Source organism: Melanotaenia boesemani, chromosome 19 (assembly GCF_017639745.1).
Source record: "Melanotaenia boesemani isolate fMelBoe1 chromosome 19, fMelBoe1.pri, whole genome shotgun sequence".
Classification (NCBI taxonomy): Eukaryota; Metazoa; Chordata; class Actinopteri; order Atheriniformes; family Melanotaeniidae; genus Melanotaenia; species Melanotaenia boesemani.
The window spans coordinates 8,972,678-8,999,540 of NC_055700.1; the positions used below are offsets into that span (position 1 = coordinate 8,972,678).

General features: G+C 37.4%; 1 protein-coding gene across 7 annotated transcripts in view; it reads right to left on the bottom strand.

Annotated features, from left to right (window-relative positions):
• The window catches only part of LOC121629996 (disabled homolog 2-interacting protein-like), a 148,951-nt gene that overhangs the window by 56,437 nt on the left and 65,651 nt on the right, over window positions 1–26,863 (bottom strand). For 5 of the 7 annotated variants that reach the window (XM_041970006.1, XM_041970004.1, XM_041970010.1 and 2 more), the window contains 2 exons: window positions 22,500–22,618; window positions 13,533–13,651 (listed from right to left, as the gene is read on the bottom strand). In XM_041970006.1, the coding sequence (XP_041825940.1) occupies window positions 13,533–13,651; window positions 22,500–22,618 (238 nt within the window). The remainder of the gene's footprint in view (window positions 1–13,532; window positions 13,652–22,499; window positions 22,619–26,863) is intronic. The other 2 variants (XM_041970005.1, XM_041970008.1) reach the window with 1 other exon arrangement.

The window sequence follows — 26,863 nt, forward strand, 5'->3', positions numbered from 1 at the left end:
GTGTGTAGTGCAGTCAAGCTTGGCCCTGCCCCCTGTGTGTGCTCTTTGTCCTGTCAACTCTGGTGTGAGGTGTGTTTGCCTTTTAGCTGCTGCTCTTGCTCTTGTCACCGCTGTCATTGGGAGCGGAGGGAAGTTTATGTGCTGCCAACAAGCTCATTATGTGGAAAAGATCAGCTGGAAGACCAGGAGCAAAAACTGGTGCTCAGACTGTTTGGAATCAAACTGAGTTTTGGCCAAGTGACTGGGCCGATGAGGCCAGCCAAAGGGTTGGTAGTTGCAAGCCTGGAATGTGGGTGGGAGGGTTTTGACATGCTCAATTTGAGCCTGGATTGGTAGGCTGGCAAAGGATATGGAGTTGAGCTTGATGCTATTTCTAGAACTTACACACTGGCAGGGCTGGCACCGGAGGATAAAGTGCTGGGCAGGGCACACTGATAAGTCAGGGCAGCTGTGGAGAGCTGGATGAGAGGAGCGAAGGCTACTAATCTGTACTCTCTGCACGTCTGCAATGATGTCATCAAACATGACATCACCCCTACCCCTTAGTCTCGTAGACACATGACACACACACCAGTGCACATGTGAGCTAGATGGCTACACACTAGGATGTGGACAAAGGTCTAAGTACAGAGCACCAAGTTCTCACCCTTTCAAAAACAAAAGAACAGGTCAGAGATGTATTGTTGACTTACAATGACTAAATCATGAGAAATACCCAAAGGTTAGACACCTGTTTCCTTTAAAAACTGACAAAATAGCTGTACTTCATATGTTTCTAGTGACAAATCTGCAAGGTTTGCACTATTAACTAACTGACATTGTTTTTCTACAATAAAAAGGTCTATGTGAACTAGCTTTAGATATAAGAAAAACAACTAATATTAGGGAAGGAAATAGAAATTATTAGGCGGTGTATCCACTTTGCCAGTTTCTGAAAAAAGACATATATGGAAAAGAACAAACCAGGGATCTGTCATGAACTGGAAGCAAAAATATACATTATGCTGTTTTGTCTGCAGAAGGTTGCATTAAATCCACATTCAGGGCGTGGCAGAAGATAATGTAATTAAAGGATTGCCAGTTAAACCTAAATCAAGCAATGAGCAGAGAACAAATGAACATGAACAAAAAACCTGGTGACAACTGAATAAGAATTTGGTTTTAACTACGTTTAGATGCTGATACTGATAATCCAAGTTTTCCACCCTCAAGATGTTCTTTATTTCCATTCAGCTGGTTTTATATTCAATTATAAATGTCCAAGAGCACCAGATAGAAAAGCTGCCTACAGCAGATCAGTCTGGTTTAAGTTAAGTTTGCAGCTGATTGCATAGACAACACAAATCCTTATGGAGGACATTTTTTTATAGCCTGGAGGAGCAAAAATCCAACATTCACCACTAGGAATGTTGTTCCAGCTGTTAATGGTAACATCACGATCCTCATCCAGATTAGAGTAGTGAAAGAGTAGAGAAAACAGGTTGTTTAAACAGGGCAGCAACTTCAAATCTGCTGGAAAACCCAGAATAAAATGAGACTTTTTAAGGAGTCTTTAAGGAATGGCTTCCTTAAAGTCCAGACCTCAGAAAAATCTTATTGATTGTTACCAAAAGCATCTCCTCAACTTGCTTCGGGATATTTAGACAAATAATAAAGTAGCCAAATTGACATATTTTGTTTTTATTTATTTATTTTTTGTTAGTTTAAAACATGTGCAGTCCTTTGGGACATAATGTTTAACACTATAAAAGTAAACCAATGGACTTGATAAAAATAGTGCTGAAATAATTTGATTTAATCTCAGAGTGGCTTTCTGTGGATTAGAGATTAATTGCTAATTCTTGCTGTGAGATCAGCATCAGCTCAATCTGGTGCCACTGCTTTGAAATGAAATTAGACTAATGTTGTCCTGCAGCAACCGTATTTTACATATTTAATACTTTCTCCTTTGCACAGGTTTCTTGCCTTTCTGCAGTGTGCAATAAGTTGGGATTTTAACTAAAAAGACACAGTGTACTTCCACTTCCTCCAGACTTCTGATGAGAGGCGATAATTACGTCTTTCAGTTGATGTGAGTTGGATGAAGGTTCTCATGTAACAGAGAATAGCTGTACTTGCAGTGACAGTGGGGCCGCTTTTGAAGATGAACTTTTTTTTACTCCTTTTATAGAGCTTAATAAGGTTTTATCAGGAAGTCTTCTTCCATTATTACCTTCTCCTAAAAATGCCCAGCAGCTCCTGCCTACTTATATATTTTAGAGAGAGCTTTTTCCTCCGTTATACTATGAGCTTAAAATCTGAAGCGGCACCTCCTTTCTGGTTCACTTAGTCCAATTATGAACGCCTAAAGCTACCACTCCTCTCACACACCAACCAATCAGAAATCTCCACCCCTTTTATCAGTTCAGTTAGCTGTACCTGTAACATGGTGACTCCAGGACCTCCAGCAGATGCTAAAATTCAATCATTACCTTCTTATCAAAAGTCCTTTGGGAAATAATGTTCAAATATTTCATGAATTGATCCGTGAAATGATCTCTTGATTTAACATACAACAGGCTGAAAACACTTTCCAGTTTAGATAAAAAGGAAAAGATGGCTGCTCTAAGACATTAGCTCACCTGAAACACGGTGTGTTCATCAAACAGCTGAAGAGAGACAGTAGCTAAAGCTGCATGCCACTTATAAGGTGTTTTATAACTAAACTTTGTCATCAAAACCTAATAAAAGCAAGGTAGCCTCAATAAGTAATTGAAGCCTTTTAATCATTTAACTCTTCCAAGCCATGCATATCATATGAACAAATGAACACTTTCACTTTTAATTTTTTAGCATTCTTAGCATTTACCGTTTATTTCTTGTTGTGCAGGTTTTAGAATCTAAAGGGTTAAACATAGCATCAGTATTCATCAGTATAACCTTTACTATGTGCTACTGCACAACACAACTGCTAACAAAAAGCCCGCTCAGAATTCTGTGAATGGAGAAATTGCAAAAAATTGTTCTTTTTTCATAAAATTTAGAGCTCGTGCAGTCAAGGGTTTTAAAGAACTGAATGTCTAAGCCAGACACAATCCAGCTTTCAATGACAGCACTTAGAGAAAACAGCCTTTTATTTTAAAGGGTTTTGAGATCTTTCCAGCGTCCTCTCTTCCACATCAACATGCATCCCTTCATTCCTTTCATTTCCAGCTTGAAATGCAGCAAACATGCTTTGCACAGGACTGCAACGCACCAGAATGCACAAGTTTGTCTAGTAAACTGGGACTTATTTCTAGCTCTTCAGACATTGTTCTGTAAATGTAAATGAAAGATGAAATCTTATCTTTAACTTCAGTGTTAGCTTTTCTACGCTCAAGTGGAATTATGAGCAGGCAGAGATGTAAACCTTTACCTTGGTATTTATATTTTTCCTCTAACTAGGTCAGACTGCACCATCAGAGCTGAACTGCTGCTCACCACATATGCCAATCTCTCAGCTGTCTTATTCATGAAATTCAGTTCTGTTTAGTCAATAGTAGTCTGAGTTTGTACCAAGAATTAAAAAAAAAAAAAAAAAAAAAAAGCTTAGAGGTCATACGGTAACAGTGTTTGAATTTTTCATTCTTTCATCCTTTAGATCTGCAGAGAGTTCAAGGGCTAACTGGGCATCAGGAGTACCGGGACTTTTCCCGGTGGGCTGTGGGGTCAGTGGGCCGGTGCGGCCGAAAAAAACAAAACAAAAATCTTTTAATGCAGTTGGGGTGACCTTCAATGTGGTAACCAATGTTAACAGTTACTCAAGTGTCTGACTAATCAACATGGGCCTACATTGGTGTGTGTTAGACCTCTTTCGCCTCAGTCATAGGGCTCTTGGCTAATCACAGCCGAATGCCTGGCCTGGCGTTCCTCATCTTCATCATCATCAATCAATCACTCATGCAAAATTGGAGAAGAAACGTAAAGAAGGAGTGCAAATGTTAAGAGAAAAAAAAGGCACACACTACAAGCTGATGCGGTCAAGTGTCAGAAACTGGTAAATATATTTTCTGTAACTACATCATCCTCATCCTCAGCAGCACCTTCAGCTCTCCACCAGTTGTTCACCAGACGCTGATATCTGGTGGACAATATGACCTGGAGGAAGAAGATAGTCAGCTGGGTAGCTGTAATGTGATGTCATTATTTGTCTAGCTTGCTAGCTTTTAGCACAACACATTAAGGACAGTTTGGCTGTAAAAACATCACCATCGTGTGTAGACCAGGCCCATTTCATGCTCAATACACACTCTTTTAAATCATGGCCGAGATCTAACACCATGTCTTTAGTATGTCACTTAAAGCTAGTGAGCTAAATGCTGCTCTGCTATCTTAATTTGCTAATTCATCAACATTATACTGAATGTCAGTTTTATTCCTTTGTGTGGGTATTTTTGGATAATATATAAATTGAGACAATCTATGTGTAAATGAAATGTGTACTACTATATGTTACTTAGTCCATTATTCTATAGTTTATATTAGTCTATACTCTATAGTATTATTTCTAGTTTAATAAAACTTAAGCTATACTTATTCAGTATTAAGAATATGTTTTTGTGCTAATCTAAGTCACAATAAGTTAATATTTTTCTATTTCACTTAAATTAAATGTAAACATTCAAAGTAATTTACCAGTTTGAAACCATCATCTGCCTCCATCATCCATCACCAGCATCCACTTCCAGCATCTACCACCATCATCTGCCACCCCAGCCCCTTAGTGGGCCAGTCGGGTACTAAATTCGTGGGCCACTTTTTTTGCCCCATTCCGCCCCTGGTTTCCAGTAATGATTTAAAATGTATTTACTTCAACTAAGAAGTGCAGCATGGGGTACAGTGAGGGTGTCCTTGTGTGTTCTTGCTTTCTCTTATCGTGTTTATTAAACAAAGACATGTTCACACTGACCGAGCCTTTATAATGGACACACCCTCATGCCACTACCGCCTGACCTTGATAAGACAGCCTGTAGGAGATATGGTGATAAGTGGAGAACAAGTAATAAGGCACAACAGGAGCGTTATCATATGGATCGGAAAAAAAAAAGAATCAAAATTTGAAATAATAGCAGTTAAAAGGACCTTTAAGATATTTTTGTGTAATGTAAAAACACTACAAAGTGGCTGTAAGGCTTGCTTTGCTTGAAGGTGTGTACTATTGCAACATCACTAACTCACACACTCAGAACAATCTGTTGTTGCATAACACCACAGGCAGGTAAAATGAGCAATGCTGCTAAACTTGTTTTAATGCAGTGATTGGCTAGAAAACCCCACATCCTGTAATTAATATGAATTACACTGTAATATCAGCCTCTCCCACCAGGACAGTGGCCCCCGCAAAAACTGTTTAGGGAGAGTTAAAGAAAAACAAAAAGAGACTGAGCTTTTCACCTAGCCTTGAAAATCTCCCCACCCTTACTTGACTGGACCTAATTACATCTGTGGCCTAATCCACTAAGATCCCACCCCGCAACCCACAAAGCCCAGTGGATCTATTGCTTACATCCTAGCAACAGCACGAGGAGGACCTAGGTTACTCAATATTAGGTTTTTGATTGGTACAATCTGATGATCAATAGAAGCTCATCTCTGCACAGACATTTAACTTCTGAGAATATTCAGGAAGTGTGATTTGTCAATATTTAAAGGGCAAGTAGATGCATCTGGTTAGCATCCTTGGTTGCTGAGGATACAAACCAGATGCAACTTGGATCTATTTTTGCAAAATCGGAAGATTATGTAGACTGAGAGCCAGCTTGCCTGTCACTGCTGGCTTACATCCCCTGAAACAGAAGTGAAGATGATCAGTCTGCTGGAACTAGAAATTAGCTTTAATTTCTTTTCTTTCCCTGAGTATGTTGGATTGACAGGCGGCAGCTTGAAAAGCATGACCTCTCCCTTGCCCGCTCAAGTGATAAGTTAGGATGCAGTGCACATTTTACCAGCCACAACAAACCAGTTTGTAATGTCTTTTTTTTTTTTTTTACAAACACATAATATTACTAATTTTACAGCTAACATTTCGAACTCCAGAAGGGGAACAAAATGTCATAAAAAACAAACACCACTTTGCAGTAATAATGGAAACGCTAACAGTGAAGCTGTTATATAGCTAGTACATTATTTATATATCAGATGCAAACAGGTTGAAGCCTTAATTTAGTAATTTTTTTTTTTCTTTTTCTTACTCAAAGGCAAATTGAAAACCACATCTGAGAGCTTAACAAAGGTTAGGCCCCCCCACACACTCAACAAAATTAAGTAAAAGAGAAGGTGAGTGATATTAGTGAAGTGAAAGTGTTACAAAAAATAAAAAAAACATCAAGAGTTGTTACCATGGTAATTTAGCAAGTAAGATTCATTATGTGGTATCTTAGTGTCGATGAATAAGTTCTATGTATTCACTGTACATATAATGAATGTTTGATATGCTTTTAGTAAAATTTGTTGGAGTTGTTGATCTTTAACGCATGCACAGATTATTTCAGAAACGTGTCGGCTACTTTACAAACAGAACTGAAAACATTCAATACTGTTTCTGAGCTCCCTCTTTTATAACAGATATGATATACAGTAGCTTTCTATAAACGGATGACCCCCTAGGATCACCCTCCAAAATGCAATATTTACTTCACTGTACCTAACCATCACTGCTTTCTCAGATTCATGCTTTTAATATTTAGCTGCACAATAAAATGAAATATCACATAAGTAATTAAAAACTTTGTGACCAATGTCAATTAAAAGATAGCTGAATTAATGAGTGAATGAGTGTCTGTATGCCGACTGAGCAGTCTTTCTAAAGGGTGTGCAGGGTGCTGCTTTGATGGGCCCGTCTGTATTGCTGTCACGCTCCAAGCCCTATCCATTACAGCTCATTACTCTGGGAGGGAATGAAAAAGAGCAGGCTCTTGGCCATGCTGGCCTGGGCTCACAGAAGCCCCAGCAGGGTTAAACATCAGCGGAGCCACAAAACCTCACCAGCTGTGCAGGTGTCAACACCATTAGGATAGCTTCAGGGGATAATTGTGTAACAAATGAGGATTGTAAAGTTCTCATAGTGTCAATGTATAAAGAAAAACTCGCTAAAATACACTGAAACTAACGACTGACTAACCTGGTTTAATAAAAGTCACATGATTTGGGCAGTTAAACTTAAAGGAGGCACATTTTATTAAAAAATCTTGGTAAAAATACATTTAAAGTCATCGGTGTGTTTTCATTATGGAGGAAAACTTCACCTTAGAATGACCTATAGAATAAAAATGCACATTTGTAATATAACATTAACATTTGTGGTGCCTTGGGTGGTGATGGCGGTGGTGTCCAAGGTTCCTACCAGGCTGAAAGTGAGAATAGTGATGCTGGAACCCCACACTACGCCTCTACACCCCAGCATCAAGTCAAGTTGACCCCTCAGGACAGGACATGTTTTTTGTTGATAGCGTGGCATAGGTGGGGGGTTTGACCACAGGGAGCCAGTTTTACAACCATGACATCCCAACTAGTTGAAGGTTAATTCTGCTGTTGCAAATGATGGATCAGATGAGAGCCCCAGGAAATAGTGAACTGGAGCTTCACCACTAGATGTTACTAGAGCCTTCATCCTACTCACGTAAAAAGAGTGAATAACAGACATGTTTCCTCACCCAAGAAATAAAATGTTAACTTAATCAGTTCAGCTTAAATTATTACAAGTATAAATTAAAGGCAAAACCAGCAGGTTAATCCTAAAAGGTGATCTCTAATCATGTCTAATGATCCACCTCCAGGAGTGTGTGGTGACATATTTATCTGCAGAAACTCTGTCCAAGTTTTCATGTTTCCTCCTATTATTAGTTTTTTTTCTGCATTTATTTCTTGTTTCCTTGATATTTCTGGGCTTCAACTTTTGAGCTTTGGGTAAATAAATTCTAATATGTGTCTCGTACCTTTGAGTCCAGCAGTGTTGCAGCTTCCAGCATGTTTATTCTGTTTTATAACAAAACTAGCTCAATTGAATTTTGCTCTGCTTTTTTTACTTCTGATTCTTGGATAAATTGAATACTTGTATCATCTCTAAAATGGAGAGATAATGATGTTGTAATCATCACCTAATTATATTAATTTGGTTTGAGATGTATTGATGAATTCATTTATTCTGCTTTTTGTGAGCCAGACCATAATAATGCATAGTGGTAGGTGAAAGCAGCTTTGTAAAATGCATTCAGGACCATGAGGGGCAGGATGCCAAACAGAGAAAGAGAAAGATGTACTGCTCCTCTGTTTAATTATGCTGCTGCAATGAACATAATTAAAGTATTGCAGTTTCTATTATTTCCTTTCTTTTTTTAATCTAGATTGGGGAGAAATTGCCATTGTTGTCACCACTAAATGCATTACATTCCCTGGCTTCTATTCTTCCTGTGTGTGCACATTATGCTACAAATCATCATTAGTAAACGATGAATCAAGATCTGAGAAGATCATGTAGTCAGTGAATGAATAAATAAGTGAGATGATATCATAAAGTACCAATACAGTAAAGATTACTTGTCTTATCATACAAAAGAACAAGAGAGAGTGTGAGGATGAGGAGCTGGTAAGTTTACCTAAAAGAGCCAGGAAAGAAGACAGAGTTGGCATTATGCAAATGATGACACATTTGAGCACAGGCAGAGGAGAAGAAGGGTGGAGGAGACTGCTGGTGCAGTGGCATAAAATGAAGCAGAGGAGGTCAGAGCGAGGAGCGAAGTCAGTGTGAAGTGAGTGTAATGTGGCAGAAATTCACCAGTGACCTCCAGCTACAAACATAACTATTAAGAAGAGAGAAGCAAATAAAATCCGTCCATAACTTTTTGAGTTGCTTTGCTAACAGACAGACGGACAAACTAACAGACAAACCAACCAACGCCGCAGAATGCATGACCTCCGCCTTGGCAGAGGTATTAACTTTAAATGTCATCACTTTATTAGATTTATAGATAGATGTCTGTCTCTCCCTCCCTTTACTGGTCTTTACATCATTTTTCTTTCTTTCTTTCTTTCTTCTAAATCTATATGAACATTAATTATGCTGTTTGGTTCTACGCTATTTTTCCTAACTTTTTTATTTTATTTATTTTTTTAATCCAATTTAGCAATTTTCTTATTCTCCATTTAGAATCTGAAGTAGGTGACCAGGCTTGAATATTATCTTAAAATGGTTGGAGAGGTTTGCTACGCTGCAATAGACATTGTGGGCAAAAAATTCAATAACTCCATAATAATATTCCTCATTGTATAATGGCCAAAGATTTGGAGAAATGATCATGTGATGCAGATAATACAATGAAAACTCAGAATCTAGAAAAACATTTTGAGTAACAAAATCAACATCAATTAGGCCCTCACAAACCACAATAAAAACATCTTTATGCATCATCTACTTTCTATTTAGGGAAAGCCTTGCTTTTTTCAGTAAGGCAATACCAGATGGATTACATCATGGTACCGTACCAAGAGATCCACTGGTGACATTCTGGCTTGCTGTTCAATTATTTTAACGCAAAAACTATTTTTGCAGTACCAACAGAGTGATAAATGTGACCCTGTCCTATTCCTATTCTATTAAATCACCATGCTGCTGGTGTTAAAACATGCAGAAGCTTCTATCTTAATATTTGCTATGTTTTCTGAGAATTGCTTTTGCTTAAGTATGGGGTTTAAATAATTTGCTTTTTTATACGCCCCTGCTGTTTTCATGTCTAAACAAGCCTTTAGAGAATTACAGAGCGGAGGTTATGTTCTTTGGACAATTCTAAAAACTGATGTAGGCTTTCAATGACCTGAAGAGGAGTTTGTAATTATAATCTCAATAAACCTTTTTTTTTTTTTAAATAAAAGAATGAAGGAATATATTACTCAAAGAACACATAGTCTTTAGCAGGATAGTTGTGGACCAGCATTTAGCTAATAATACTAACTATACTTTAGTGTTATTGTACAGAACTGATCATCCATCATCTATACTGAGAGAAAGATTTTCCCATACACCACTTCTGTGGCAAACAAAATTAAAGAAAGTACACTAACAAAAGACACACAGTACTGAAATGGGAGGAGAAATAAGGATTCCATGAATCAGTTCAGCTACTTTACCTCTGAATCTTAAAGTCTAAGTATTGACAAAGAAGGCCACAGTTACAGAAGAGGCATGTGTCAGTGGTGCTGAAAACTACCGTTCTCAGAACACACACACATAGATGTTTATACAGTTACAAATGAAGAATCACAAGCACATCATAACAATTTGTTAGGTTTCATTCAGCTCCTGCTGAAGCCTCAAAATCCATAACTATTCCTTTCATTTGGTAAAGGATCCATCTATGGGTTTTGTATGTGTGTATAATAACATACAGTGTATTTATATATATATATATATATACATATATAAATAAACACATCCTGTTTGTGCAATTACTTATTGAGAATTAATAATTAACCCTGCAAGATATTTACTACCCCACCTTACTTACAGTAATATTATTCTGTCCAACCAGGGCATGTTGCTAGAATATATACTGTAGAAGACCACACGTTGCAAGTACTGTGCAGATCAGATGGGAAAGCAGCAGCTACAGTAGTAGGGTCAGATGATCTTTGACACATTTACCACTTTTAATAATTTTGCAATCATATTAAGAGACTAGTAAAAAAAGATGGTTAGAAAAGTACAAAAAGCATAATAGTAGCACAATACTAATTAAAAACATTCTACATTAACTATTGCTTTGTAATGGGAAGTATCCTTAAAGTCATTCATTTCATCCTCTGATTAAAGACTAACCATGCATTCAATCTAACACTAATACATGGTAACTCATAGCAAAGTAGTTAGGTTAATTCATTGGGACAATTTTGGGTCAGATGGGATTCAAACTTTCTTCTCTAGCGTGACAATCTTTGTTATAACACAACCAGCCACACCTACAGAGTTAAGGTCAGTAGCTAGGCTAAAACATATTTAAATCCTACTGCCATAACCTTGTCTCCTTTTAACATCTAAAACTGCTTCCTTATTTTATCATTTTTATCAGCATAGCATTTGCAAAGTAAATTAGACATTGTGTTATTATTTCCAGATCACGTCACTTCAGAAAACTTATAAATTCCATGATCTCGTCTAGTAAACATGTTAGGAAACCCAAACCTAAAAAAAAAGTAGACTAATTTGTTTCAGTACACAATTTCTCCGCGTGCCCACACATTGAAGTGTCTCTGCTTTGCTCCAAATACATGTGTTTGGTGAGTGTCCAGATACTGCTTACTACAGATTGTAAAAGTCCAGCTGCTCCTCCTCTGCTGGTCCTGCTCCTGAGACTCCCTCAGGCTACCAGGCCTGACAAGCTCATCACTGTGATTACACATGTAGACTGAGAGCCAGCTACACACACACACACACACACAGACACATATATATATATATATATATATATATATATATATATATATATATATATATATATATACACACATACATACATACATACATGCATATATATATGTTATATCAGTTGTAGGTTTAAAGTGACTACTGAATGCTGCCTGCATGTATTGCTTCCCCTGAATTCCAAGCTGTACTTGTGTACACTTGGGAATTCTCATGGTATAGGTTTCCCTCCCTCTCCCTCTCTCTTCTGTATCTCTTCTGTATCTCATTATCCATCTTCTACCAGCCCCCAGGTCTGTCCTTTTATGCAGTGTTTTGTGCCCTCTGTGAAGCTGCTTCAAGCCTGGCAGCAAGTGTCGTTTACTCATCTCACTTCACATCATTCACTCATTCTGCATCTGTTTATATTTAACATAAAATCATAAACTGATTTATGCTTGGTAACAAATAATCTAAGCTACAAACTATTTTTTTTTTCTTTTCTGTCATGAAAATCTTTGTAAAATAAAATGATATAATTGCTTTTTGGGAGTTGGTGCGTATATATTTGTGTTCATTTATGTGTTAAATTAAGTTAGATAAGACACCTCCAGACATTATCTTGTCTGATGTTCATCTTCTTTTGGTGCTTTATCAGGAAAACAAACGCTGAATAGCTTCTAAAGTTTAAAAAAATATATATTTTAAAAGAGTAGAATAAAAGTGAAGGCCCTTGAGTCTGTAAATGGATGGAGGGCAGAGGGATTGCAGCTGGTATGAGAAGACACACAAAACAAAATAAAACAAGTAGAAGTGGAGAGGAGAATGTGATGAGAAAAGATCAGAGCAGCAAAGAGGAGGAGCTGAGCTCATTTCATCCAACTGTACCAGAGGAACAGTTCACCATGTTCCAAATGGAAGAATTGCTTGTGTTCCTTTGTGATACATCGACAGTGATGTTAATGCCTCATTAAAACTATGAAGTGAGGCGGTAACTCTGCTCCAAGTTTGGAAATGGAAAGCCATAGAACATCTCCTCAAAAGCAACACCTTCTTTAATTAAAGCCCACAGATGGGCAGCTTGGCTTTTTACCAGAGACAGAGGAGATAGTTGTTGGGAGTGATAGCTTTTAGTAGTGCATGCATAAAAAGAGACCATGAAAAACCTGCAGTGAGCAGGAAGTGTGGTTACAGGGAAGCACAGCCTGGACTGGAATCCTAATTGAGCTTGTTATGCAGGCAGGGGGCAAATGTTTGCCAAGCAGCTGAACATCTGAGGAAATTGGTCGAAACTAGCATGAACTGGCAATTTTCACAGTCGGAAGCAATAGATTACTACACGGTGGTAGAAGATTTTACATACAGTATATCTGTACAGTGAAGACTGATGTATGTGTGACACTTGCTGGATAAATGACAAAAAACTGTGTAGTATTAATTTTCCTTAGAGCTTATCAGCACACATCACAACACTAGTTAGTAGAAGTTTTCATTTGGTTCATCTCCGTTTATTTTAATCTATATCTAAAATAAACAAACGTAAGCTTTACCATTAAAAAGCAACATGACATATAATGCAGGTGTTAGCAGCATGTCCAACTCCAGGGGACCAGGGCTAATTCAGTATAAGACTGAACTGGTGATAATTCAGCTTTGAATCTCAAATATATCTGTTGGTACAGCCTTTTAGCTTTTTTATATTTCATTACTGTTTTGTGCCTTAAATAGCTAGCACATTCAGGGCTTCTCATCCAGGAACCAAAGTGGGAATTACCACTTCTATTATTTTAGCTTGTTGTGATGATGTCCTCTGTGTTGGTTGACATGAGTTTAACCAGTTTAAAGCAACTCTGCTGTATCTTTATTGGGATATTCCATGTCTGTTCCTTGATGATCGCTTAGAGCTTTAAAAGTCTGATAAAACTGGACATGATAGGCTAAAATCAAAACATTTTGAGTCATGTGACTCAGAAAATGATGGCGTCTCACAAAGAATTCCGAAAGTTTGCAAAAAAGAGGGCCTCAAATGGTGCACCACCAATACATATAAATAACTTGCAGAGAGGCCCCTGAACAAGTGTGTGGATAAAAATATTCTAGTGTCAACACAAGAAACAATCACCTGTCATTGTCAACGCTCCTGAAACCAGGAAGGATGTGCCTGAAGCTGGAGTTCCGATCAAGTTTGGGTTGGCTCTTGGTGCGTTTTATGGAGCCCTTCAGCCGCCGACTTAAGAAGCCCTGAGAGAGACAATAAAAAAATACAGTGTCACTGCCAGACATGTCAGTTATTATGTTGGACTTAGCAACAGGACAGGACATGTGAACATCAACATGTCTGCTGTACATCTGAAATTCAAGGAGACCAGATTTAATACATAGTTAAAAGGTAATAAATGCATCTAGGTCATATTGGAGTCAGAGAAAGCTTAGATACAAAGTATGTCCTGATATAAAACAACCAGCAACCTCAAAAACACACAGATAAGATACTGACTAAAATTTTGAATAAGATGCCTGAAGACAAGAGGCAAAAAAAGGAGGTTTAATATTAATGCTTCACAAATTATGTCAGTGATCAACATGCTTGCTGTGAATGTAGCCCATTATCACTATTCTCATTTTTCTTATTCTGAGTTAGCGTGTCTGCTCCCAACATCTGCAATCACACTCCCCCAAGCACCTCGCCATCTCCATGGCAACTGTTGGCTGGCATTAAGAGTGAGAGACTATGAACAAATAAGATGAGTGGTGCAAAAATGCAAGATGCTGCAAGTTTGAAGAGACGGCCTGATCATTTGCAGCTTATCCTTTCTATTAGATTTCACTACAGGACAGGAAAAAGAGAAAAAAAGTACACTGAGCAATGAGCTAAAGTGGTAAGAACTCCAGCTCAAGTGTAGTTTTATTCTAATACAAACAAGTGAATAACACAAAGCACTTTCCAGACACACGCAGACAAAAAAAAATCACATAAAATCAGATGCATACCATACCGACAGTATAGTGCATTAACCTTCTGCCATCCTCATACATGCATATCTTCCACATGGCAGCAACAAGCAATCTGCACAGTGAAAAGACCTCCCTCCATTCCATTCAGACCATTAACACACTTGTATAATAATTACCACCTACAGTGTGAATAGGTCTCCCCCAGCTAGAATGGAACTGGGATAATTGGAGAGTGACTTCCACACAGCTTGACCGCTGATCACAGAGCAGTCTCAGTCTCCCGATGAACAGCACCTGTCATCAGGAGGCACTCTGGCTTAGGAACAAAAGGCTTGCCCACATGTCAGCATACCTTCGTTCATGCCAGTAATGGGAGTGTTTACCATCACTGTGTGCACACATGAAATATGATGTTATCTCAGCACTTGGTCATTTTAAGCAGGCGTGTTTAAATCAGTAAACTAAAAACAGTGAATTTCTGAGCATGCTGTTGATGAACGTCCCTTTCCCTTAATGAAACGTTCAAAAGAAATGGAGACACTGAAGAGATCTGCTAAAAACTAGAACTATTCTACAAGAACTACTTGAGTAAACTGAAGGAAAAGAACACCAAAACAGTCAGTATGAAAGGAATACTGGATCAATGTTTCCCATTAAGCTTGTTTTTTTCTCTTAAGTGGGGAACTTTTTTGAAGCGTGAGAAAATGACTCAATGATTTATACAGTAACTAAAACATGCATTACTAGCTGGGACACAGAGTTTAAAAGATATGGAAATTTAACTGTGTAGAAAGGTCCAACTAAAGAAGTGTGTCATTGAAAATGTAAAACCCAACAATGAGCTAAACTTCACTGTAGGACACTGCAGAAAGAGAGCTTCTTTGTGTCTTTGTAAAACACCATGCTTTCTCATTATGACATTAAAATGGATGCAGCTACAGAGTCTCAGGTTAAATTCTGCGGGCAGCAGGACTTTACAGGACAGTTGGGATTGGGACGGTTAGTAAGGAAGTATAAACATTGCAGTATGCTAAAATAAAACCTGCTGAAACAACTTATAGTCGGTTGGGATTAAACATAACCATCCAGTAACAGTATAAAGACCATCACACATGCAATCATCTTTTTTTAAGTAAATATGGTGACCACGTGGACAAAGTTAAACGTAAATGACTTGCAACTTAAATTTACAAAGAATTTAGCACAGGGGAAAGGCCAAAACTGGCCAAAACTCAGGCAGCAGTGCTTTTAAAAGAGTTATAAAATCACAGTGTGGGGCTCAGGAACAGCTCTTAAAACCACTGGAAGGCTTTGTGTCCACATCACACAGTTTTTGACCATAGAGAGATGAAAAGAGCAGCACCAAGCATCCAGTGCTCCGCTCTCCCTCCTTTTTCCTTTACACAGCTTCTTGATGTGTGCCAGTACTACAGAAAAAACATTATTGTTTTTCCTATTTTTTGTAAGCAAGAAAGTCAGTTTTGGATGCATCTCTACATCAGGAGTTAAACTTGTATACATTTTCAGACATAAGCCCATTGATAGGAGCAAATATTTAACAATAATATGCTTCTTGACATGCTGACATGAGTGGAAGCGCCCTGCTGGTTGTGTTCTGCTACTAATAAAACTGTTAACTACTACATTCCTCAGGGCAGGCGAGACAACCTAAAAATAAAACATCAAATCAGGATAGAAAATTATTCAAATCATTACAGCATGCATACTAATAAAACATTAAACATTAAAATAAAAGATATTTTATTGAACCCTGAGGGAAATTACAATGGTGTAGTAGTTTTTTATTTATTTTAATAAAAACAATACTAATAATTAATTAGACAAAGCTAGTGCTTTAGTGCTTCGTGACACAGGGTGATGGCTGCTGGCGGGAATGATCTCAGGTACCTTTCTGTCTTGCACTGGACTTGATGAAGCCTCACACTGAACACACTCAGACATTTCTTTTGTCTGTGTGTTTTTGGTTTAGTTTTCCTCCTTATGGGTTCATGTCTGGTTTCCTGTTTCCCCTTCTGTACTGTGTTTTGCTTCCTGTTCGGTAGCTCACCTGGCTGAATTGCAAGTGCGCTACACCTGGTCCCTGTTAGTTCCTCTGTGTATTTATACACCTTGGTTTCAGGTGTACTTTGTCAGTTCATCCCTTGTGTTTCCCTGTTGTGTCTTGTCAATATAAGTTGTTAATTAAAACCTGTCTGTCTCCTGCCTCTCTGTCCAGCATTTAGGTCCTCACATCCACTCCTGAACCGTGACATCTTTACTGTAATGTGTGGAGGATGTGATGTATTTTTAAAATGCCATTTAAGATGTCCATTAAATGTCATACATAAATATTAAATGCTGCCATGGTAAATAAAATAAATAATTCACCTTCCACCACAAAATATAAGCTGAAAAATAACTCAGACCTGGATTAAAAAAAAAAAAAAAAGATAGATGGATAAATGGATGATTACTGTTGGAAATACTTAATCATGATTAGACTTTTTGGTTATGTCCCTCTTAACTAAGCTAAATCTGACACTGCAGATGGGTTTCCATAGCATTTAATTTAGCACTACCTCCAGACTGGCTTTTTTAAAACCATCTGTCTGAAAAAAATTTTGACTTTGATAGAAAAAGACAGGAATGCAGTAGAAAATTAAAAACACCCACACATATGCCCAAACACTAAACCATAGGTTTCCTCCTATCATCATTTACAACCCCCTCCAAAGTCAGTTCAATCAATTCTAACCTCCTTCATTGTTGCCCCTGGAGAGTGTGTTTACCTGCTGCTGTTGGCATATTCTCAGCTACCAAATTAAAATGTCTCTTGTATATAAGACATTATAAATAGAGCTTGTTGATTCTTTTCCACTCTTAAAATCAAATTAAACTCCTAATAGGGGACAAGATTGAGCATTAAGAGCAGTAAAATGTTAGTATTTGTTATTTTAGTATTTATGTTTCATATGAGATGAATAAAAAAAATAATAATAACAACAACAAAAATTATGAATGCAAGGACAGAGAAAAAGAACAGAAATAGAGGTGAGAGAAGTAAAAAAAAAACACTGAGATATGACAGCATTAGCTTCCAGGGAGGGGTGACCTATAGGAGGAGGATAAATGGAAATATTTGAGCACAATGCGGAGGTGGCAGAGCATGAGTTGATAGTGGAAGCAGTAGAATAAAACTAAATGAGGAGGAAAGCGGCGAAAAAAAATATGGCAAACTAGTGACAATGTTGCCAGCGGATAAGGGCTCAGCAGAGCATGGAAATTTAGCTGCAGAGAGAAGAGAAACAAAAGATGGTCAAATACAGAAGAATTAACTTTGTTCTTCCCTTTGGTTTGTACTCTGATTACTCTTGTCTCTGCACATTTCTATACTGTATGAAACTGATAGCAAGCAGCTCATGATTCTCACTAAAAACATGCGACAGTAGGAAACTATACTGGCTCCCAACATGTCTTCCTGTATGGAATTAAAGGAAAACAGCTTAAATGAAATAAATATTATGAAACTATTATGTTGCGTGGTTAAAAAAAAAAAAAAAAAAAAATAATAAACAAATGAAAATTCTCCTTATTCATCAGCTGTTCATCAGCATTTTGTTTTTCTAAAATTAATATCAAGCTTTTGAAGATCACATCCAAACATTATCATTTTTCTGAGAGGAAAAATAAACAATTTTGCATTAATTCATTAAAGAACAAGTTCCAGTCAGGACAGGATGGATGTTATGCCCTGGACGTCTGGTTCCGTTGGTGCACCACGTCTAAAAAGGATGTGTGTTTGTTATGCTGTTTTTGACACAGCAGATAATAATTTCTTTAGTGGGCTATGTAAAGAAAGATGAAAATTTATTCTACGGTGTGCCACGTACCCGTTTAGACACTACCCCACGAGGATATGCGTCCTGACGCGCTCATGGAACCAGACTGCAGAGAAGCTCGAGACTAATTGCTCATTCATAAAGCTGCTTTTTATGGTTTGAATCTCACTGTTAAAACCACGTGTATCATTTTAAAAATTAAGATAAACATGTTTCAGTGCACATCTTTATTATTCTCATTTATTTTCAAATAATTGTTTTAAATCTTTGTTTTTTTTTCTTTTTTAGTTTCTTTTAAAGTTTCTTTTGCACAATGCTGTGATGCTTTTAAAGTTTTATGTAAAGCAAAAGAGTTGTTTTGTGCATTAAATGTGCTATACAAATAAAACTGCCTTACCTTCATTATTTTGGCACTATTTTTCCTTATCACTCATCTCGACCTCTTAAGGACATTTTTGGGTGTTTATGCAAATAAGGCCACCTGGAACATTCTATCAACTATAGAGAGATTGATATTCACCAATCTAAGAGGAAAAATACAAACAATTCACTGGTCTATGAACACGCTCCTGATTCTGAGGGTTTTCGGAAAAATAAATAAAAAATTTCAAGTACAATCAAAGAACATTTGTATGAACATATTGGTGAATGAGGCCCATTTGGGCCAGTGGTTAAAAAAAAAAAAAATAAATTCTTACTTGCAAATAAAATGACAATATAAGATTACACTAATAAATACAAATAAAAAAAATCAACGAAAACCAAATATAAAGCAATAAATATACCAATTTATGATGGATGATGAGTTGCATGAACAGGAAGTAATAGTAAGCATTATGCAAATTAACATTTACTTCCCAGGTCACGCCTACAGGTGTCAGGAAAGTTGCACATGCCTCTGATTTGCATGCAAGGGACAGGGAAGTACAGTAACGGTAACATCTGAATGACAGTCAGCACATTACATGATGATTGTGTTAATCCACCTAAAACTACATTTTTAAAACTGGACAGTAGCCCAAATGGCCAAATGGAAGAACAACTACTGCAAACAGAGAAAAAATAGCAGCACAGTTCAGCTCTTTGACAGCACTTACACAGTTTTACACAGGAGACTGGAAAGGTCTGGCAGATGTAAATGTTGAAGCCCGAGCTGTTTAAATGATTTGATGCTGCAGGATTTTCAGCCTATGGCAGCTTTTTATCTCACAGATACACTCAGCAAATTGATGAGGTAACCTTCCACCAGCTGGGTGAAATTGCTTAGGGCCATTGTCATGCTGAAAGCATGGACTCAGTTTTAGTTTTCTTAGACAATGAAACCCTAACATTCCTACAATTAACACCTGGCTATTCACGATTTAATTTTGGTGATTAATTGCTCCTTTAATCTAATAATTGGTGAGTTTGTAAAAATTCTTGAAGTGAGCGATTATAAAAACAGCTGCAAATTATCTGTTAATCGGCTGACTGAATAAGTGACAACAGTAAAAGCTGCTTTCAGCTTTTTACCAGCCATGACTACTAATATTGTGCTGATTAAAAGCTACTGTGTGCATAAAATATGGTATACCTCCTCATTTTGACTATTTTAATGCACACATTTAATTGCACTCCCAAGTTACTTTATGCATGTGGAGTCAGTGCATCTACAAAAAGCTAACCCCACATTTCATCCTTTCGCCATAATTAAACTAAATCATTAAAACTTTTGCACTTTCTAAAATAAGGCAAGAACTGTTTATTGAGTGCGCTGGGGACTTTTGAGCATTGTAAAATGTGGCTCTGGAATGTAACTTCTTTCTAAACTGCATTTATAGCCCCTGTTGTTGTCAGAATATAAAGAAAATTAAGATGAGATGTACTAGAAGTAGAAGTAAAGATTACAAGTAAAGACTCCAGATTAGTACCTCGTGTTCATACTATAGTATAAATAGTCAAATACAGAGTTAAAGGAAATTGCAATCTAACACTGTAATTATAATGCAAAAATAAATCAATGACAGTACATTTTGAGTTGGTTTTCCTTGAATTTAACTTGTTTCTTGGTTTGTTTGACTTTTTTACTTTTCACAAATACACAGGACAATATTATCAGAGACATCCAGCAAAGAGACAGGAATGGATGAAATAATCCATGAACATATGCAGGAGCATCTGTTTCTCAACAAAAGAGAATTTGACTGTGTATAGAAAGTATCACTATTTGCCACACCACTTTGTTTACATTGCAACTGTCTTCTTTCTTTACTTGACTGCGACCTCAGCCTGCACACGTCTGTTAAATCAAAACTCAAGAGTTCAGCTCAGTTTTATAATAATAATAATAATAATGGATTAGATTTATATAGCGCTTTTCAAGGCACCCAAAGCGCTTTACAGCGCTTTATCACTGTGCTTTTTTTTGTATTATCTCTTTTTTCTTTTGGTCATGAACTCAAAGTAAATGCTTGCAATCTTTGGTAATTCCAGGGTCCCTTAATAGGGTCTGATAGAATCAGTGTCTGAACAATCAGCAGGGTGTTCCCTGCTTCCACAACAACCTCTCCTGTCTGCTTCTTGCAATGCCTGATGAAAACAAGCGACTTATACTTTCCAATTGGACCTCCTGCTATTATCTGAGAAGAGATGGAAGGTGCTGGAGAGTGGAGAAAGGCAGATTGGATAAGACGCTAAGTCACAGCTAAGAATCAATCCAGTCAGCGAGGGCAATCAGCAGGACATGGACATAACAGACTTAGATAAGGTTTGTTTGTCTGCTGTTCAAACAAGCCGTGGATGAGAGAAACGGCAGAGCTGAAACTTTGAAAGCAGAGATTTTATTTTCCGTCCTTGTCTTCTGATGAAAAATAGCTTTTGAGAAAGGCTGGGAGAACGTGATGGTGTGCTTGTTTGCATGGCACCCCTTATGCGTATGCAGATAGTGAATCCAGTCTTTGCAAACAGGAAAGAAAAAACATTGTGACGGATTTAGCTCAAGGCCGAGGAGGAGTGCTTCAGATGTCACCACAACTCTTTTCACTGAAAGGAGTAAAGCATGGAGAGGTTTGTTATAGCAAGAAAGAAGAAGGATGGATTCCAGTGTTTGTGGCTGTTTATGGTTTGCACCTTTTCTGTTAAGCCCACTTCATGCCAAACACTCATCTACACATAGCATCTACTGCATGTTCCCTGTTTTACTTGTGTCAGAGTTGGGAAACTTACATTGTTTTTTCCCCTTCAATTTGAGTAGAAACCCATCAAGATAGGAGCCAAACATCACTGACAGGTCTGATAAAAATTAATTAATTAAGATGGAATATTTACTGTGATACCACCACAGGCCAGAAGGGGGCAGTATAAGGAAAAGTCCAGGTCAGGCTCCAATAATTGTGAGAAACTTTTGCTTTGCTGTGCAAGAACAAGTCTCTACAGCTAATTATAATTAAGCTCATGGATGTGAGTTAAGTGGTCATGTGACTCAGACAGGATGACTTTGCTGCAGTGCTCCTCCAGCCCTCCATCCCTTGGAGAGTACAGGAAGCTGCTTATGAGACAGGTAATCAATAATCAGCCCTCTTGTTAGACTCTTTAAGTCTCCTACAAGCTTCCCTTCTCCATTTATCTCTTTTTATGTATTTTATTTCTTCATATTCATTCATTCCAGATCATATTACAATACTATTCATTTTTCTACTAAATTAATACAGTTTTAAGAAAGCAAAAAAATGAATGAAATAAAGTGTTCATGGAAAAGTTGCTTTATGAGAGATGAACTGCCTGTGGCCTCACTGGGTGTTTACACTTCACTTCAGGGTTGTCATCTCCCCACTCATTATTTAATAATCTAAATGTGCTACTCTAATTGCTAATTATTTTAAAATTGATGACTCGTGGTGGAATTTTTTGCTTCATTGACTGACTGTTTATCTGTTGAATTAAACATGGACGGAAACGTTCCAGAAATATGATTGACAACAGAAAGCTCTGTGCTTGTGTTTGACAGAAGAGACTGAGCAGAGTGAACATCAGTGCTGCAGTGTGTGCAGGTGTTAGAGAGTGTGCATGTTAGCTTAGCTGAAGCTTGTCACTCATGGAGGATGTTAAAAAAACAAAGAGCAACAGAGGATCGAGCGCTGATGTAAACCTTACATTTGGAGGTGTGTGATATGCAGACATCAAACATCAAAGTTTCAGACTGACATGGCTCCATCTGGACACCAGTCTCCTGAAATCATTGATCTACAAGAAACAAACCACTAAGGCAGACCAAGAAATGCAAAGAGAAGACAGACAATACATAAAAGCCCACTCACAGTACTCACGGTGACTCTAAAGGGCGTGGCTGCCGTGGATGTAGGCTCCATGGTGGTTGTGGTCTTGTCTGAGGAGCCTGGCATGCTGCGCCGGCGTCCCGTCCTCTCTGGAGGAGACTCTGCAGAGAGAATTTATGCAACAAATTATCCTACTGTTTAAAATTGGAAAGATTACCCAAGTGTTTTAACATACATACATGCTAAAACAAACAAACAAACAAACAAAGAACAAGCTCTGTTGTTTCTTAACTTCTGTATAAGGGGAGAGAATTAGATTTGTATAAAGCATTAATCTGTGCAGGTAAAAGATTAATCACCATCTCTATATCGCACCTATTATCTCTTTTGTTTCAACCACATAACGTGTTGATTAGTGAATTTAACAAGTGTATTTATAGTTTTTGACAGAACGCAGCTACTGCTGCTACTTTATACACTAGCTGTGAGCTGTTATTTGATCATATTTGATCTTGTTTTAATGTTTAATTAAGTTATAAATCTTAAAAATTCACCTTATGTACTATTTTCTAAAGAATCCAGAGGTCAAAAGGGAGTGCATAACACATCAGGTTACAGTCAGGAATAATGTCAAACTGAACAATAACTCTGGAAATTAAATAAATAGATTTAAAAAAAAGGAAAAAATAAATGTGAGTGCAAAGAGTGTGGGTGCCACTTAAAGGTGACTTGTGTTCATAACACATTCAAACCTATACTACCAAAAAAGTTTGTTTCTTTTACTTCTCAAATAATTAAAAAATAAGACACGATTCAACACAGTGGTAACCATGTATCATTATTTTTAAAATAATTTTAGCTACAAAGTGTAAATTTATATACTGTTTTATTTTTTCTTTTTAAAGGTTTTAGTTTTAACACATAAAATGTTTTTATTATTTATTTAAATGGAAAAGTGTGTTGGAATGATGTACAAGTCATTAGATTTTGTTTTTGTTTTTGTTTTATACATCTCAACCTTTCTGCAAGAGGTATTTCAAGTTCTTCAAACTCCTTGGCATCTGTGTCAACATTCCACATTTTTTAAAGCAACACTACAACTTTCCAACCTTAAAACTCTTCTGACTCGTTTTGCTGGCAAACTGACATTCATTATGTACATTTCTGGGGCCGTCTTATCCCTGGAGCATCCCAGGGCTGGGAAACAGAGCTTCAAAATGTTTTTATTTTTATTTTATTTTATTTTTCCAGCCCAGGGCACAATTATGTAACAGCTGCATTTACATCCCAGTCTCACATGCCAGCAACTAGATATAAACACGCTGACTGTTTTGGGTATGAACCCTGGCTGATTCGGCGAAGAAACCCAGGGGAACATTATCAGAGGAAGCAAGATAAAGAAAGAGAGAAAGTGACAGATCCAAAGATAAGACAATATCAGACTAACTTTTTTTGGCTAGCGAGAGCTCAGAGAAGAGACAGGATCAAAACAGTTGCCAAATCTGCCTTTCTTAAGGGGCTATATATACTTTATCTATATCTATATGGTTTAATACCATAATACAAGATCAATATTAAAGAACTTAAAAAAGAGTTTTCAAAGCAAAGACTTGTGTGAAGAAGCAACAAATCTGGACATGTCCAAGAGGAATGTGAATGATGTCAGGCAAGTCTTCAGAGATTTCAGAAAGCTATCACTGCTGCCTGCTAGCTTGTAAGTGCAGATCATGCAGATAAGGACCTGTTTATACCAAAGTGTCACAAAAGGAACACTTTTTTTTTTTTCTAAATTTCAGCATATATGGTACACTGACAGAAAAGAATAAAAACAACCAATAAAAGTACTCTAAAGGAGAAAACAAGAACAAGGCCAGACATGGTGATATAATCTATTCACATTTAGAGGTCTTTGTTCGGTCATGGCGTCACTCGGGCGATGTTAGATCATTTAAATGAGCTCTGCAACTGTCTGAAACTGTCTCTACAACTAATGAAACAACTATCAGAGTAAATGTGTGCAGCAAAATGTGAATGTTGTAAGAACACAACCTCCTTACAAACTCACGCACATAAAATTCACTGCCTTTCTGTCCCTTCAAAAGGTATTTCACTGACTTCTATCCAATTCTTGCAGATTTACACTAACCCAGCCTGGCACTGCTTGGCAAATGCACAGATAGGAATTAATGTGGAATCTCTTAGTTAAATTCTGATTTTCAAAGGGCAATGACTACAATCCCTCAGAAGAAAGACAATGTGACAAAGAGCTGCCAACAATGGTGAAATGTTAATATTCTCCAGAGATATAAAAATGTACCATTCAGTTGGTATAAAGCTGAAATGATACAAAAGATCATCCCAAATTAGAATCAGACTTCTTACATGCTTATCTTAGTGTTACAGCTGTACAGGCTGTATAACCTGCCCTATATTAGATGAAGAGTAGTGAACAGCTCAGCTCAGGAGAAGCTGAGTCTCAATAAGTTTGAACAGAGAAAAAAGGGAAGGAAGAGCTCTAGAAGCTAGAAGAAACATGAGCTCTCAGTTTGTTTGGTTTCCAATCTCAACATCTAAAATTTAAGTTTATTTACTATATATTTTTGTCCTGGATGTGACTGTGTAAACGCATTTAGGTCCCCACAACATTAGAAATATCTGTTTATCAGAAGATTTTAGAAACGTCTGCTTTTTAAATCCAGACAAATGCATCAACAATCTCTAAAAAGTTACCATTCAAAATTAAAAAAAGCATGTAGCCAATCCATTTTGTTTAAGAAAGTTAGCAACAATATATGACACTGTGTTCAACTGTTATGTAAATATAGTGAATGTATGCCAGACATAATATTTAGCATCTCTAACAAGGACCACACCAGAAGATCCACTTATAAGACGTGATGTTTGTTAGTGCTACTCGTTCTATTATCCTGTCAGGCTGAGCTGTGCTAAATTAGTTGTGTGCTGTTTAGCATGTTGGCTGACTGTATTTGCTCACACTGTAACTGAGTGAATGGAGGACTAGCACTTCTCGCTGTGTGAACCACACAGACGTACTGCAACAACAGACAGCAGATGCGCACAACATGCTCTGGAGAAGAAATTCAAAACAGCTGTGATTAAAAATCTGAAGCCTCTGAGCATTGATCTGTTGTCATGTGACAGCATGTGGTCCAAGTCACATGTTAGTTACAGCTGATATATAACACATGATCAAAAGGCTGTAAAGAATTGACAGGATGGAAGTCTAAGGATTATCAATCCCTAGTTACAACATTTACAAAAATTATGTTCTTACCTTTGTTCCTGGTTGAAACAAACATATAAGCTGTGACTAAAGTATCTGGTGCCATGACTAACAGAGTTTTTAATCTTTAAAAAAAAAAAAAAAGAATTGCGGTCAAATAAGGTTGATTAAAGTAATTATCAGAAATGATTGAGTTAAAGCAGTGATGTGAGTTTCTGTGCTCGGCTTCAATAAATTTACCCCTCCGGGGCTTCATTTTGTAAAGGAAATCTCCCTGCTTGTGCACAGCTGGCTGCTACAAGAGCTCAAAGGAAAGCGGACATAAAAATATGCACACAAGCATGCATCATTTTGCTATGAAGTAACTGCTGTGTGCAATCGCAGTGCATGCTTCCACATGTTTTAGCCATCTGTCTGCAAAGTATCTTTACGAGTGCATGGAAAATTTGTGCGGCTGTGCCTGATTTTATAACCCCTTCACCCCAAATTAACAATAATCAGTAAATAGACAGTCATACCAATAAAACTGAAATTAAAACACAAAGTCTGACTCCTGAAGAAAACCATTAAAGGGGTGTTTTGAACAGCATGTGGGGTCTGTGTAACAGTTCCTAAATTTAAGCTAGTTTTGTATCAGAAGGTATTTGAGGGTGGTAGCATCTGGACTGATGTATTTCAGGGTCAGTATTGATTAACACTCCTCTTTTTTCTTTAAAAGTCAAGCAATGCTCTCAGATGAAAGTTTGTCTTTGAATTTTTTTAGTCTTACATCATCTCCGATGCCAGATATCACCTATCATCGCCTCTTAACTGCACCTTTCTTCCATTTATTTCCTAACCTTTCAAATCTACAAAGACTCCAACCTTCTGTACCAGTTACCACAAATAGATCTTAAATTTCACCCTCCTCCAGTCTGACCTACAGCTGGTCAATAGGACACCAATGTGCAAGTGTGAGCCCTTGGGGACTAAAAAGAGCCAAGACTAGATGATAATAATCACCCGCAGGAGTGTACCGTATGTGTGTCATGCGTCTGGTCAGCAGAGATACGAGCAATGCTGCCTGGGAGTTAAAGGAACACTTTTGAACTGATTTTTTGGGAAAATATTCACCTTCCTAGTTGTTTATCCATACATTAAGTATAAAGACAAGACAGTAGGT